Source organism: Fibroporia radiculosa (assembly GCF_000313525.1).
Source record: "Fibroporia radiculosa TFFH 294 genomic supercontigs, scaffold1935, whole genome shotgun sequence".
Lineage (NCBI taxonomy): Eukaryota > Fungi > Basidiomycota > Agaricomycetes > Polyporales > Fibroporiaceae > Fibroporia > Fibroporia radiculosa.
In genome coordinates, this window is record NW_012133323.1 from 47,024 (window position 1) to 60,344 (window position 13,321).

General features: G+C 50.9%; 6 protein-coding genes across 6 annotated transcripts; 4 read left to right on the forward strand and 2 right to left on the reverse strand.

Moving 5' to 3' along the window:
* Nucleotides 1-908: 908 nt before the first annotated feature.
* FIBRA_03346 (uncharacterized protein) lies at nt 909-2,696 on the reverse strand (the record flags this gene model as incomplete). Its single annotated transcript, XM_012325190.1, has 3 exons — nt 909-2,046; nt 2,102-2,357; nt 2,414-2,696. The coding sequence occupies 3 exons, from the start codon at nt 2,694-2,696 to the stop codon at nt 909-911; spliced, it is 1,677 nt and encodes a 558-aa protein (XP_012180580.1).
* A 1,164-nt stretch (nt 2,697-3,860) lies between these two features.
* FIBRA_03347 (uncharacterized protein) lies at nt 3,861-4,253 on the forward strand (the record flags this gene model as incomplete). The annotated part of the gene is made up of 3 exons (XM_012325191.1): nt 3,861-3,992; nt 4,043-4,124; nt 4,174-4,253. 3 exons carry the CDS (start codon nt 3,861-3,863, stop codon nt 4,251-4,253), a joined length of 294 nt encoding a protein of 97 aa, XP_012180581.1.
* A 329-nt stretch (nt 4,254-4,582) lies between these two features.
* Nucleotides 4,583-6,378, reverse strand: FIBRA_03348 (uncharacterized protein; the record flags this gene model as incomplete). The annotated part of the gene is made up of 5 exons (XM_012325192.1): nt 4,583-4,652; nt 4,707-5,690; nt 5,755-5,829; nt 5,888-6,001; nt 6,062-6,378. 5 exons carry the CDS (start codon nt 6,376-6,378, stop codon nt 4,583-4,585), a joined length of 1,560 nt encoding a protein of 519 aa, XP_012180582.1.
* A 308-nt stretch (nt 6,379-6,686) lies between these two features.
* FIBRA_03349 (uncharacterized protein) lies at nt 6,687-7,928 on the forward strand (the record flags this gene model as incomplete). Its single annotated transcript, XM_012325193.1, has 2 exons — nt 6,687-7,373; nt 7,434-7,928. The coding sequence occupies 2 exons, from the start codon at nt 6,687-6,689 to the stop codon at nt 7,926-7,928; spliced, it is 1,182 nt and encodes a 393-aa protein (XP_012180583.1).
* A 411-nt stretch (nt 7,929-8,339) lies between these two features.
* Nucleotides 8,340-10,490, forward strand: FIBRA_03350 (uncharacterized protein; the record flags this gene model as incomplete). The annotated part of the gene is made up of 2 exons (XM_012325194.1): nt 8,340-9,945; nt 9,997-10,490. 2 exons carry the CDS (start codon nt 8,340-8,342, stop codon nt 10,488-10,490), a joined length of 2,100 nt encoding a protein of 699 aa, XP_012180584.1.
* Nucleotides 10,491-11,088: 598 nt separating this feature from the next.
* Nucleotides 11,089-12,544, forward strand: FIBRA_03351 (uncharacterized protein; the record flags this gene model as incomplete). Its single annotated transcript, XM_012325195.1, has 5 exons — nt 11,089-11,163; nt 11,219-11,644; nt 11,696-11,911; nt 11,964-12,051; nt 12,105-12,544. 5 exons carry the CDS (start codon nt 11,089-11,091, stop codon nt 12,542-12,544), a joined length of 1,245 nt encoding a protein of 414 aa, XP_012180585.1.
* Nucleotides 12,545-13,321: the final 777 nt, after the last annotated feature.

Here is a 13,321-nt window from a genome sequence, read left to right on the forward strand (position 1 = left end):
AAAAACAATGTAACAGAGCAATTGTGATCTGTCGACTAGCCTGGCCAGCGAGGCGAAAATGATCGAGACAGTAATTCGTAACAAGTATCGATATCCTCACCAACCCAATCCTCCGATCAGTGATCAGACTAGTACGGGTGCTTGCTCGATGAGATCGGGGCCTAGCACGCGGTAAACGGAGAGAGAACGGCGTAAACTGTGTGGTCTGGGGACAAGCCGGATCGAACCAGAGTCCAGAGATAGCTCAGGCCAGGTCAGGACCAGACGAAGATCGGGTGTCTTCGACACGGATGAGAATCATTGAGATTGCTCACCGTATGTAGAGGAAAAGACAACAACGGCAGTCTTCTAGTGTGAGCATGACCCAACGGCGGATCAAGGCGTGTACCTTACAGTTGACCACGACTCCTTATGAATCGCTCACGCGCTGGGATCTGTTTGCCTTTCTACCCTGCACGTGTCGTTCGTGGCAAAGCTTACAGGTGTGATTTACTAGTGCGCTGGCCTGTAACTCCCGTTTCTAGCCTGTTTTCCCCGATAGTCGTGACTAGGAAGTCAAGGAGGCACGCTGGAGGTACAGCGCCAGCAATGCAGCGGGGGAAGTCATGGGGTTGTGATTGGAACTAGTGGCATCCATAGTAGAGTGTGGTCTAGCCTGTCGCGATCAAAGCGCGAGCGATGCTGATGTGCTTATCATGACTTCATGAACCCCTTGCACCACGACATCCTTGTCCTTGTGCGACGACAGAAGAGCACAGATGAACCAGAGATCCCAGAGTCCAGATACAACAATCAAAATAATAATAACAAATTTTCGAACAACCTCGGGACTTTCAATAGAGCACAGTCGGCGATGGCAAATACATATCAAAGTTAAACAAGAAACAAGGAATGCTCCAAGACGTCGATCACGGCTGCGAATAAAGGCTCATAGCATCGTCGACAGCGAGCGATTCGGGTCGGACATAGGTCTGTGTATATGATGGAGGATCTCGCTCCTCAGTGGTCAAGGGCTTCGCCGGCTGTGGTAGCTGTTCCGGACCGACCTCTGGCTGCAACGCTGGGTAATCCCTCCCCCCACTAGGGCCATCTACTGTGGACACAGCTCTTGATCTGCTCCTCGCGCCAGGCCGTCGAGTCGAACGGTCTTTGATCGTCTTAACGCTGTCAGCTCGCGCCGGCATGTCTGGCGTCTCTGGTTGTGGAATGAAGTAGCCCGATGGTACAACGCTCGTCGGAGTGGTTGCAATGCTGATATAGGTCAGTGCCGCGCTCGTCCGACTCGTCTCTGGTCCCGAACTTGGCGTTCTCGTGGATAATGTCACCGTTGACCGCGGTCGGATATTCGGAGGCAGAGGCGGAACAGGGGGGACGTGATTAAGGGGACATGAGACTCGGCTGACAGGGAGAACGGGAGTGGGAGGTGGGGCGGGTTGGGTGAGGGCATACATCCCCTTGATGTCGCGGTCCGAAATAGCAGGAGTTGGGAGACGCTGTGGAATTTTCACCACAAGACGAGGTGGGGGGGTGGGGAGCAGAGTCTTAACCTCCATGTGCGTACTGCGATGATCTTCACCTGATAAATTTTTGATGTTAGGCGAATCTTGCAGGGATTGAACCTGTAAGATCTCTGGTATATCACAGTTGCGGGGTTTTTCAAGAAGAGTCGAGACATTGCTTTTCACGGTGCCCTCGCGATCTTGCCACTGTGACCGTATGCTATCTGTACTTGGAAACAGCGCTCGAAAAAAAGTCCGAGAGGACCGGAGTGATGGACCCTGGCCAGTTAAGTCCTTGGCCCAGCGAACAGTACCCTCGCGTTCCACTATGCGATGGCGGCGACGTGCCCAAAGGAAGACAAGTATCATAGCAGTCAATAACAAGACTCCGCCCACTGTGGAAACAGCGATTATGATAGTTCGGCTTGTAGTTGCACTGATGCCATCAGTCGTCACCCATACCGTGTGGTTTGCGATCGGCGCACTTGGAAGAGTAGTAGAAGTTTCGACTCCTGAAGGCTCATTTACATCGTCCGCAACTTCCATACTAGTGATATTTGGGCTTGAGCTACAACAAAAGATAACAATGTAGATGCCCTTACGAGTAAATAACATAATCGAGGAGAGCAAGCGATGTAGACCCACCCGGGCTGCCATTCATAAGCGTGAATGTGTGCACCCCGGGATTGATTGTCTCGTTCTTGTAAACGGCGTAATGATAGTCGACTTGGCCCGAACCGGAGGGAGTGAGTTCAAATGTGCCGACAACCTCATCGTCGATAGCAAAACGCATATATGCCTGGGCATTAGGATCCGCTATGGTGTGGAAGACGATGCAATAAACATAGATTGCCGAGCCTGAAGAGGACCATCGATTCAGATGCTAAGCTTCAATAATACTTATGCCCACTCACCATTGAAAATTAATGATGCATTGAAAGGTGATTCGGAAAGAGAACTGTTATATGTGGTATCATGCCATGTCCCGTCGTAAGCCAATTCTGCCTCTGGATGGGCAGCACAGTCTGTACAATTCGGACCATAGCTCCACAGGTCCGATGGAGAATAAGTGATTTGTAAACCTAGTACAGGGTCGCCCAAAGTATCGTCGACAGTGATGTTCTGCAGCTTTCCTGACACAAATGTTGAACACGACGAAAGGACAAGAGAAATGGTTAGGACTGCCGCCAAAAACATAAAGAGTGGACTGTCTAGCCTCCTACCGGAAGCCTAGCACAACGAAGCAAAGAGAGACGCAGCGACACAGTCAGTGAGGGGATGGATGGAGCCTGGGAGCGGTTGCAACGATGTCGGGACCATATTGATTACTCCTAGTAAGATCAGGAAGTCCTGCCGCCCAACATGAGATACCTCAAAAGTCAGCAGCCATCCATCGCGCGCATGACACATCCCAAGACCAGAACCGCTGTGCAACATTGTTCAAGCGGCTATTTGAAGTCAATCACCTTGTCCCTATGCAACAGCGATTGCAAATAGCACCCCAATACTTCCATGTCTGATATATACAGGTACCAGTGGCCGATATAAACATGAGTATGCCCTCAGTACCAGGAGTATGTGGTGCCTGTTCGACCCGGTAAGGCCTCACTTCTCCCACAAACTCAACACCGGGGCCGATACAGTCGTATGCAGGACTGAAAGGGGTCGCAACTCACCTGGTATGATCAGATTTCAAGACGGTACAGCCTCAATTTCAGAATCTGATGATATGTAGCGGGCTGTTTTTGAGTGGCCAGCTGAGACTGAGGGATTCAGCCACATCTCACCGCGTGATAGATGCAGTCATCTATCATGTCAACAGCTACCCCCTTGAATCTCGTGCAGAATCCGTCCACGTAAATTGCCCCTTGAGTATGCCGCCTCGCCTGTACTCCATTGCGAGGCCACGAAGAATTAGTCCTGGTGAATAACCTGCTAGTGGTAGAATTAGTGAAGATGGAGACGAAAGTAGGCGACCTCGTCCGACATCTGCGTTCTCAACATGAATGATATCACGTATCAGAAAGATCATACTGTGCAGAGATCCGAGAGCACTTGCAGATAAGCCTCATGTGCTCAGCCAGACTACGAGTACGTGAGGGCAGGATCTCACTGTCAAGAGTAACTTATAAGGCAAGAAATTGGACACATATTATTACTTGTTTAGGGAGGGGACACTTTCTGGTCTCGTGATCAGACGCGACGCGACGGTGGCTGAAGCATTTAGCAGGCATGACGACACCCTGCTCCTCCACTCCAGAGTCAGCGACGTCATGCCTACCCACCACCGACTATTTTAGCCGCAGCGCATCCTGCATTGAGCCCACACGTTCATCGCCCACAGCTTTCACGACGACCATCATGTCCATCTTTCGCACTGCAATTACCCCTGCCATTCGCAGCTCTGCTTTCGCCGCGAGCTCGCGCGCACTTCATGTCTCGCCCGTCGCAGCAAAGTCTGCAACAGAAAATGTCAAAGAGGTCGCACACAAGGTTCGCACACCGCGCCCCAAGCAACGCATTAAATACTCATGCCATCGCAGGTGAATATATCAGTTGGACGCGGTCTGGCATCGGCTCTCGAGAAGGGTGAAGAAGTCACGGGGGCAACAAAGGAGACCTTGGGTGAGTTGAACGAGAACATCGCATTGCTAGATCATGACACCGTTTCTAGCTCCAAAGGTGGACAAGGCAAAAAAGGCGACCAGTCAAGCAAGTGAGAAAGCCAACGAGGCAAGTCAATCTTTGCGATAAACCCTCCCAGTTGCCTACGCTGACGCACTGTTAGACCTCTGCGGGCGTACGTGAAGGGGCACGCGACTTCAGGGAGGATGTCCAGAAGCAAGCACGGAAGTGAATAGATACCAACCCAGCTCTTGTTGCACAGCGTTACAATGACCTCGTCATATCGTAATTTTGATTAATTGATCACAGTCCGCCAGCTGATGCTGCCATCCTTTCACCGGACATTACATTCTAGAATAAGTGCTGTATGAAGTGGGTATTAATGCCAAAATAAGAAGATCGTCGGTGGAAATGAATGAATCTACGAGCGAAGAATTAAGTGAAACGGGCCAAATGTTCTATGATGCCTGTTCGCGAGGAGTAAACTTCATGAGGCAGCCATCCTGAGGGAAAAGAGTTGCAATGATCCTGAAATTTGTAGTGTGAGTACCAATAACGGGAAGCTCAAGTCGGGGCACGTACTGGACTTTGTCGCTCTTCTCTGTACGAACGTGTTCCCAGTTCATTAGAACAGCTGCATCCGCAAGAACCAACCCAATGTTCATCACAGCATACTCGATGCCGATGCACTTATGAGGTCCGCTACCGAATACAAGATAGTTTTTGGGATTCTGGTTGGCGCTGCCTTGCGGGTCCAACCAGCGCTCCGGTAGGAATGCTTCAGGTTCAGGGAAAACCTCCGCATCGTGTAATGAAGGGTAGATGGACGGGATCACCATGCTACCTACAGGGACGGTATAGTCGCTAGAGATGGGGAACGCCTTCGTCGTCTTGTACGGAACCATCGTAACGGGCGGCTTGACACGCATGCTCTCCTTGACCACGGCACGAAGATAAGGCATTTCATCCATCATCTCAAGCGTGACCGGCTTCTGGAAGTCGCCACCACGCACGCGAGCTTGCTCCTCCCGCAACTTCTCGAGAATCTCCGGATGATCTGCCAGGTGTTGGAAACCATAAATCAATCCGCTGCTCATCGCGTCCTGGCTGGCGAAAAGGAACGAGAACACAACCATTGCCATCTCATGGTCACTAAACTCGCGGCGACCCTTGTGATTTGGGTCCGCGAGTACATGCACCCATTCATCGAGCATACACCCTGGTTCACCACCTGCCGCCATCGCCTTCTTACTCTCGTGTGCTGCGTGTTCCAACCAGCGCATCGCGATCTTTCGTGCTTGGATCGCTCGATAAATCTTCGTGCCCGGGAGCGCGAGAGGGAAATTGACGAGTTCCAGAGCAACGGTGATTGTCCAGTACTTGTCCGCAATTTCTTGCGCGGCATGATCGGGAATGTACTTCCCACAGAAAACGCGAAGGGAAGTTACCATGTTCAGATCACGCGCAGGCATCATGATAGGCTTCGGCGAGGGATCCTTTGCTGCTTCAGCAAGCCATTTCGCGATATGCTCGCGCGTGATCTCGTCCTGGATACCCACGTAGACACTAAAGGATATTGAGTGGGGAGATTAGATCCGGTATGACCTCATGATCAAATACCTTTACGTACCCGAGAGCCTTGCGAGTGAACAAGGTATTGAGAATCCGACGATATTCAACATGAACTTTCCCCGTCAAGAAGACCCTGTGAGAGATAGATAAGTTAGGCTACAAAGTGCTACGGTGAAGGATTGCCTGCGCACCAATTGTCAGATAGAAGGACCTGCTTCGCGGAATATACAAGGCAGGGCTCGGCATGGTTCGGCGAGTTGAAGATCTTGCGGGCATATTCGTTTGTAGACGCCATGACGATAAAACTGCGTAGTGGGCACCACATTAATGGTCGACTTCCAGGAACAATCAGGACAATACGTTACATGTTGAATACGCTGACAGCACTTAAAGCACCGGATTGCCACTGCTTCTTGTAGCCTTCCATGGTAGGTTTAACGGAGTCGGCGAACTTGCCGATAAGCGGAATGGTCCAATTGGCACCAGGCAGATGGCGTTTCTTATATCGATATACCGACTGTTCTAGTACCAACAAGGCAAAGACGATAGCCAGGGTCGTGAAAAGCCAGTTAGCGGAGCCCGAAGACGATGAGAAAAACGCCGAGGTAAAAACCTCGTGCGTTGGATTGGACGTGTAGGCAGGCATTGAAGCCTTCATGGACTGGTCGCGGGCGGACGCCATAGTGGTCGGTCGTAGGGAGCACGTCGACTGAACTACTACGGATGGGCAACGACTTTCAGTCGCAAAGGCAACCGGGTCCTTTCAACCTCATTGGTTCTCAAATAAAATCGGTCGATTGTACGAAAAACACACGTGTATATTCCCGCGATCGGGATCCGACTCGGGGAACTTATGTAAGCGATAGCTTCACGTGACACAGGTCATCCAGCCAATCAGGAACCGAATCAGAGAATCTCTGCACCGATCTTCAAGTTCTTTGCAAGTGTGCCATCCGGCACCAAAACCGCTCCCTACAGCTTAGGATTGCGATGGTATCCTCTCCGTCAAAAGGCAACCAGCCACGCGCAAAACGCCCGCGCGAACAACCTGCAGCTTCTACCTCATGGCAACAACAGGCAATTTCAGATCATCCGAATTTACCTCCAACAAAACGGTATGCGGAATCCTCATCCTTGGCCGTGCGGTCGGGAGTTGAGCTGGGCCAAAATCCATCCCTTGACGATCTCACAATACAAAATGTTGACGGAGAGCTTGATGCCGATCTAGCAGAGCTTAGCCTCGGTCAACGACTGACCGCCCTGAATGGCAATGAAGATACAGCAAGCCACTCTTCCGAGTCCAGCGAGGAAGACGCAGCCGGACCAAGTCCTGCCGGCGTGACGTCCACAAAAAAAAGGAAACGCGATGCGGGCCTTGATGCTGTCCCCGCAAACTCTCTGACCCGCACATTAATTCAAGCATTGCATTCTTCAGATGCGCGGTTACTCGAGACTTGCCTTGCTCATTCGGACGCGGCCCTAATACGCAATACAGTCCGAAGACTCCCCCCACAACTGGCTGTTTCGCTAATCACGGCGTGCGTGGAGCGGTTAGGACGGGGCGCGCGGGCGGCCAGTATGAAGGGTGGGGGAGGAGGAGCGAGCTCGCAAAGGGGTACAACACTCATCAACTGGATTAGGGCAGTTCTCGCTACACATAGCGGCCATCTTATGACGGTACGTCCTCTTCACTGTGTCGCAGACCTTTTTAGTTCACATGCTTTGTGTGCTCTCCAGATGCCGGATCTAGTGGCGCGTTTGTCCGGTCTGCACGCGACGCTCACCACACGATTAGCACTTCAGGAGAGCCTTCTCTCGCTGAGTGGACGACTTGACATGGTCATCTCGCAGATTGAGATGAGGTCATCTGGCCCACCAGCCTCGTTGCCATTGCCAAAGGGTAAGAAAAAAAGGCATCATAAACGACAGCCAAGACGGTATGTTGAAGGTGAAAGTGAGGATGAGGACACGAAGAAGATGGATGTAGAAGTTGAGAGTGCAGATGAAGGAGGAAGTGTAGAGGACGTTGAGCTAGGGGGGAGTGAGGAGGATGAAAGCGAAGACGGAGAGACTGATGATAATAGTGATGAAGAGGAAGAGGAAGAAGCTGAAGAAGAAAACGACGACGACGACGATGGTGAGGACGATGAAGACGGACCGATGGCGAATGGTTTTATAGACGATGAGGCAGAGGAATACAGTGAAGATGAGGACGAGGACGAAAGTGAATGACCGTCCTTTGTTCAGCTCATTCTGGCGTTCTGGAGTTTTCCTCCTATGAATTTATAGCAATGATGTCTGATTTTTGCATAATTATTCTGTGGACTGGAACCTCGCATGTTTGTCGTCTCACGTTCCCGCCACAACTTTGCTAGTCGGAGTCGCGCTAACTCAGCCACACATGGTCAACGTCGTCAGAAACTCCAGCACCGCTGCCTCTATTCTCGTTCTGTAACTTCTGTTGTGGACATACCTTCCGCGAGCTCTCTCTTCAAGATTTACCAGGAGTTACTTGGCGAGTCTCCAACGAACGGGTCGATACGACTTGTCAATGGGAAGGCCGCTCTTCGGAACTTCGTCACGTCAGCGAGGCAATTCATTTATATATCCTGATTGCACTGACAATGTTTGTGTGTTCAAGACATGGCTGATAACCTACCCACTTCGAACGAGGCTGAAGCATCCGTTCCTTCACAAACTACAAATTCTGGCTCCCAGACTTCATTCTTAGACGTAGTGACTGGTTTGGATACCACTGCTTTGTCCTCTATTTTGACAACTCAGGCAAGAGAGAATAGGACAAGCCAAGCTACTCGACCTTCCTTTGGCGCAGGTTTGGAAAATCTTCTCGACTCGCAGGCCAGCTTTATACGCGCAGCAGGGGCCTTGGAGACTACTTTCGCTCGCGTCCGCACACTGCGAGCCGCTCTTGAATCAGTCAGGACTCGTATGGCGCCTCCGGATCACTCGACGACATCGGCCGTAAGCTCCACTTCCAGATCCCAAATGGGACCCGACCACTATGCCATTGTTCTTTCTGCTCCAGAACTGGAACGCTTGCAGAACGACCCCACTTCCATCGCTACGCTGCATGACCTCAGTCCGCCACTCCGGTCTCGAAGCAATGCTGAACGTTTAGGGACCCCAGACCCGAGCCTCGACCCAGATGGAGGAATCACGAGAGCGCTAGAAGAGGTCAATGAGCTGCAACGTAGAGTGGAATCTGGAGAGCCTTTCAACCTTGACCCATTCCCCGTACACCCTCGCCCTTCCCGGCTCTCCACATTTCGATTCGGTCCGCGACCTGAACCTTCACAGACGCAATCGCAATCGCAGTCTCGGCCTGCTGCAATTGTTTTAGAATCTTACGTTCGCTCGAGCCGGGAGCGAGACTTGGCCGATTCTTTTACCACTACCGGCAGGCGTGTTGCAGCGCGAGAAGCCGGCCCATCGACCGTTACTAGGATGGCCGAACGCACTAGCCCTGACCTTGCACAAAGGATAATGGAAATCGCTACCAATCTACAACGCGATATCAGGCTGATCGCTGAACACAATGAACACATGAATGCGCTAGTCAGTCGTGCCCGTTCCACCAGTGTCCCACCTGGTGCCCAGGCAAATAGGACGGGACCTCTCGAGAGCACAGGACACGAGAATGTTGGACGGGTGCCGGTTAGTGTCCACAGTAACACAGTGGAATCAGGTTGGAGAAGCGTGTCCCCTCAACTTCCGCGGATGCGCATGTCGACTGGTGGTCGCCGACCTTCTCGTCTCACAACTTCTTCGCGACCAGCTACCTCTGGAGTTCAGTCAACCACGGTTGACGCTACGGGTAGAGATTCTTGGACAATGTCACAGCTGTATCAGTCGGCCGACACACTCCCAGTAGACAATACTTCTCGCACGTCCGACACGAGCTATCGGGTCCGCCGTTTCTATAATGCTGATGGGGAAGAACAGGTACACAACATCACATTGGATGATTCAGAGGATGATGATCCATATAGCTGGTTGCTACCTAGTCAACGGGATGATATCCGAGGAGAATTCCGGCGTGCGACGAGAGTTCGCCGCGAGCAAACGCGTGGTCCCTTCGGGGGACCTGTGTTCAATAGTGTCGAACCTGCATTAGGCACAACATATGCTGAGCGTCGAAGAAATGAGAGGTCAGAGAGAGTACATCAAAATGTTTCGCAATCTATGAGCGGAAGCTTGCCAACGAGCAGACATCGTAGACGCGGATGGGGTATGCAATTCTACTCAATAGTTCATTGCAGTTGTGATAATGCGTTTACAGCTCGCATTGATACGGATGGAAATGAGGTACCAACCGACGAAGAAGAGGAATACGAACGGAACCGTTCTCAGATGCGGGTGCGAGCTCTTCAGTTACTGAGCGGACAAGTCCCACAGCGCACAGACCGACCTCCGCCACAAGTTCCTGAACCACCTTCGTCGCGGCGACGGCCATCCTTCGTCCCAACGACTCAGACGCTGCTGTGGCCGACGCCGATCGACTCTCATGTGCGGGTAAGAATGCCCCTCACAGACGCAGCCTCTGTTGTGGACATCCAAAGACAGTTTACCCCGCGCGATGAGACGGAGTACGAATTTGCGAACGCTGAACCCCTGTCCACCTCTCAACACATTGGGTCGGCCGTCGTATTTACTCCCAGCCCGCTTCCAATTCCTTGTGTCGATCTATCTATGACTTATTCCCAGCGACGTGATGTTGCAACTTCCGTCGGACCAATCGAAGTGCAGTCCCCTGCATTTGGGGCGGGTCGTTAACGTGACTCATCGCAAAAGCAGGCTGGGAGATGCACCCATGAACACACATCATATCTTATTGAGCAGCACGCTTGAAATACCCTTCCATTCATTCATTTTAGACACTGTCTCGTTTTCATGTGTAATCGCAACAATTACATGGTATATACATTATAACTTAGTGCTTTGCAGTGTCGAGCATGTCTTCAGTGGAATAATACGGATCTTTCCTTGAATGTATGCTGTACGTATTGCAAGTGGTGGACGTGGACTTCCGAGGACTGGAGTCGGACTTTCGAGATCTGGAAAGTACGATCGGTAACCAAAGGTCACCTGACACCTATTATTGTATTCTCTCGAAGACAGTTCCCTCTTCGGTCGAATCAACCAACGTTGAAGACGCTGCAGCTGTTCCGCAACACTCCTTTATCTCATCCATCGCGACTGTGTACTTCTAGCTTCTACTGTGAACGAGAACTCCCGGTTGCATCCACTCATACTAATTCTACGGGCGTTGTATCGTAACCCCTCAGAACATGAACTATGTGCAGGCGAGTGCATTTCCATCCGATCTTTGTGTTATGTCGCTAATACTATCATAGTTGGAGAAGCTAGGTAAATGGCATCACTTCATGTCCTGCTGCGTGACACTTATAAACTTGAAGGCGAGGGTACATATGCCACAGTGTACAAGGTGTGTGATAAAAGGTTTTTTTAATCGAGGATGGCGAGTACTTAATCTTCCGAAGGGAAGATCACGGACCACCAACGAAATTGTGGCACTTAAGGAAATCCACCTCGATGCAGAGGAAGGCACTCCTTCCACTGCGATTCGCGAGATTTCCCTCATGAAGGAACTCAAACATGTCAACATTGTCCGGCTTTACGATGTCATACACACCGAAACCAAACTTGTCCTCATCTTCGAGTTCGCCGACCGTGATTTAAAGAAATACATGGATGTACATGGCGATCGTGGCTCACTCGAACCGAACACTGTCCGAAGTTTCATGTATCAGCTCCTCAAGGGCACTGCCTTTTGTCACGAGAACAGAGTACTCCATCGGGATCTTAAACCACAGAATTTGCTCATAAATCGAAAAGGGGAGCTGAAGATAGGCGATTTTGGTTTGGCAAGAGCATTCGGTGTACCCGTAAATACTTTCTCAAACGAGGTGCGTCTAATAATTTCCGAACCACCTTCCCGTCTCATTTGCACTATTCAGGTTGTTACACTATGGTATCGTGCGCCCGATGTTCTGATGGGCTCTCGGACATACAGCACCTCAATTGACGTTTGGTCATGCGGATGCATATTTGCTGAGATGATATCCGGTGTACCACTTTTCCGTGGCAGGGACAACCAAGATCAACTGTTACACATCATGCGTATTATTGGTACGCCCGACGAGCGTATCCTGCGTAAAATTGCGACGGAAGGAGTACGTGTTGCATGTCTACGTCCCTGCTTCAGACTAACGCTCAGCTGTACAGCAAACGGAAAGTGCTTCTCAGCTGAAACAGTATCCACGATACCCGAAGATACCTTTCCAACAAGTATTACCTAAGGCTTCCCCTCAGGGTACGCATCGAGGATCGCATCTTCTCGCATCTTCTAACATTGGATGCCTGTAGCGATTGATTTACTCGAACGTCTCCTCCAATTTGATCCCTCTAAGCGCATCACGGCCGCTGAAGCGCTCTCCCATCCCTACTTCACTGGCTCGGTCCAATATGGCATCCCAGCGCCCGTGCCCGGGTCTATGGCACCACCGACATACAACTTCCCTCACCCACACGCACATCAGCAGCAGCAGATTCAACAGCAACAACAACAGCAAGCTCAAGCTCAGGCGCAGGCGCAAGCTCAGGCTCAGGCTCAGGCCGCGTTCGTACAGGCGCAGACGTCCGGCATGGTGCATGGACAACCCGCTATGTACCCGAACCAGCAGGATCCAGGACGCATGACTCAAGCCCAAGCAATGGCTATAGCACAAGCCCAGGCTCAGCCACAAGCCCATCCTGCAAACTATCCGATGCAGTATCCCCAGCAGTACGCTGCTGGAACACGCTGATTGATCGTTGATTGCCCTATTTGGAAGTGGCCGTTTATGTTTCCTCTTCGTCTTCGAGCGGTCTCAATGTTCCCGTTTCAATCAGTTCACAAATCTTCCATGTTGTGCAATTTGTATGCCCATTTGTATCTCTCAAGCAAGCATAGTCGGATGTTAGATTTCTCGATAGTGTAATAAGTGTAATTGCCCCTGAATAAGGCGTTGTGTCTGTAGGTTATGGCGAAGATGCATTAATAGGTATTCTAGTGGGTCCTTCAAGATGAACGGTGACTTTTTGGATCATCTAGTGTATATTTCGTCCTTTTTGGCCTATCGTTGTGTGTAGGAAGGTATGTTGGTTTGCTGGCCTTAAAACGGCATATATGCATCAGCAGGAATGGTCGTCAAGAAGGTGTAGATGATAAACTGTCCTACCTTGCGTTTCTGTCTGCTTCTTTTCAAGGCAGGGGTAATTTCTCGTTCTGAATCTTCAAGAGGCGTCAAGTCACTTTCGCTGTCTCCGACATCCTGTGGATCTTTGAGCTGCAGGCTTGGCTTCGCTACATGAGCAACTTGAGAGTGAAGTTGTTGGAGCTCGGCAACAAACGCCGACGTCCGTCCACCCACTGTGACCCACTTGATTGTTGCTAGCTTGCCATCCTGCTGATTAAAGTAGTGGGTAACGTATGTAGAAGGAGAGTATGGGAACGGACCAGGGTCAATGAATGTTTCTGCTTTTTGCCTTTTCCCTAAGTTATCGGACCAGAGTGAGCATTAGGCATTCTTATAGGCTGTGTT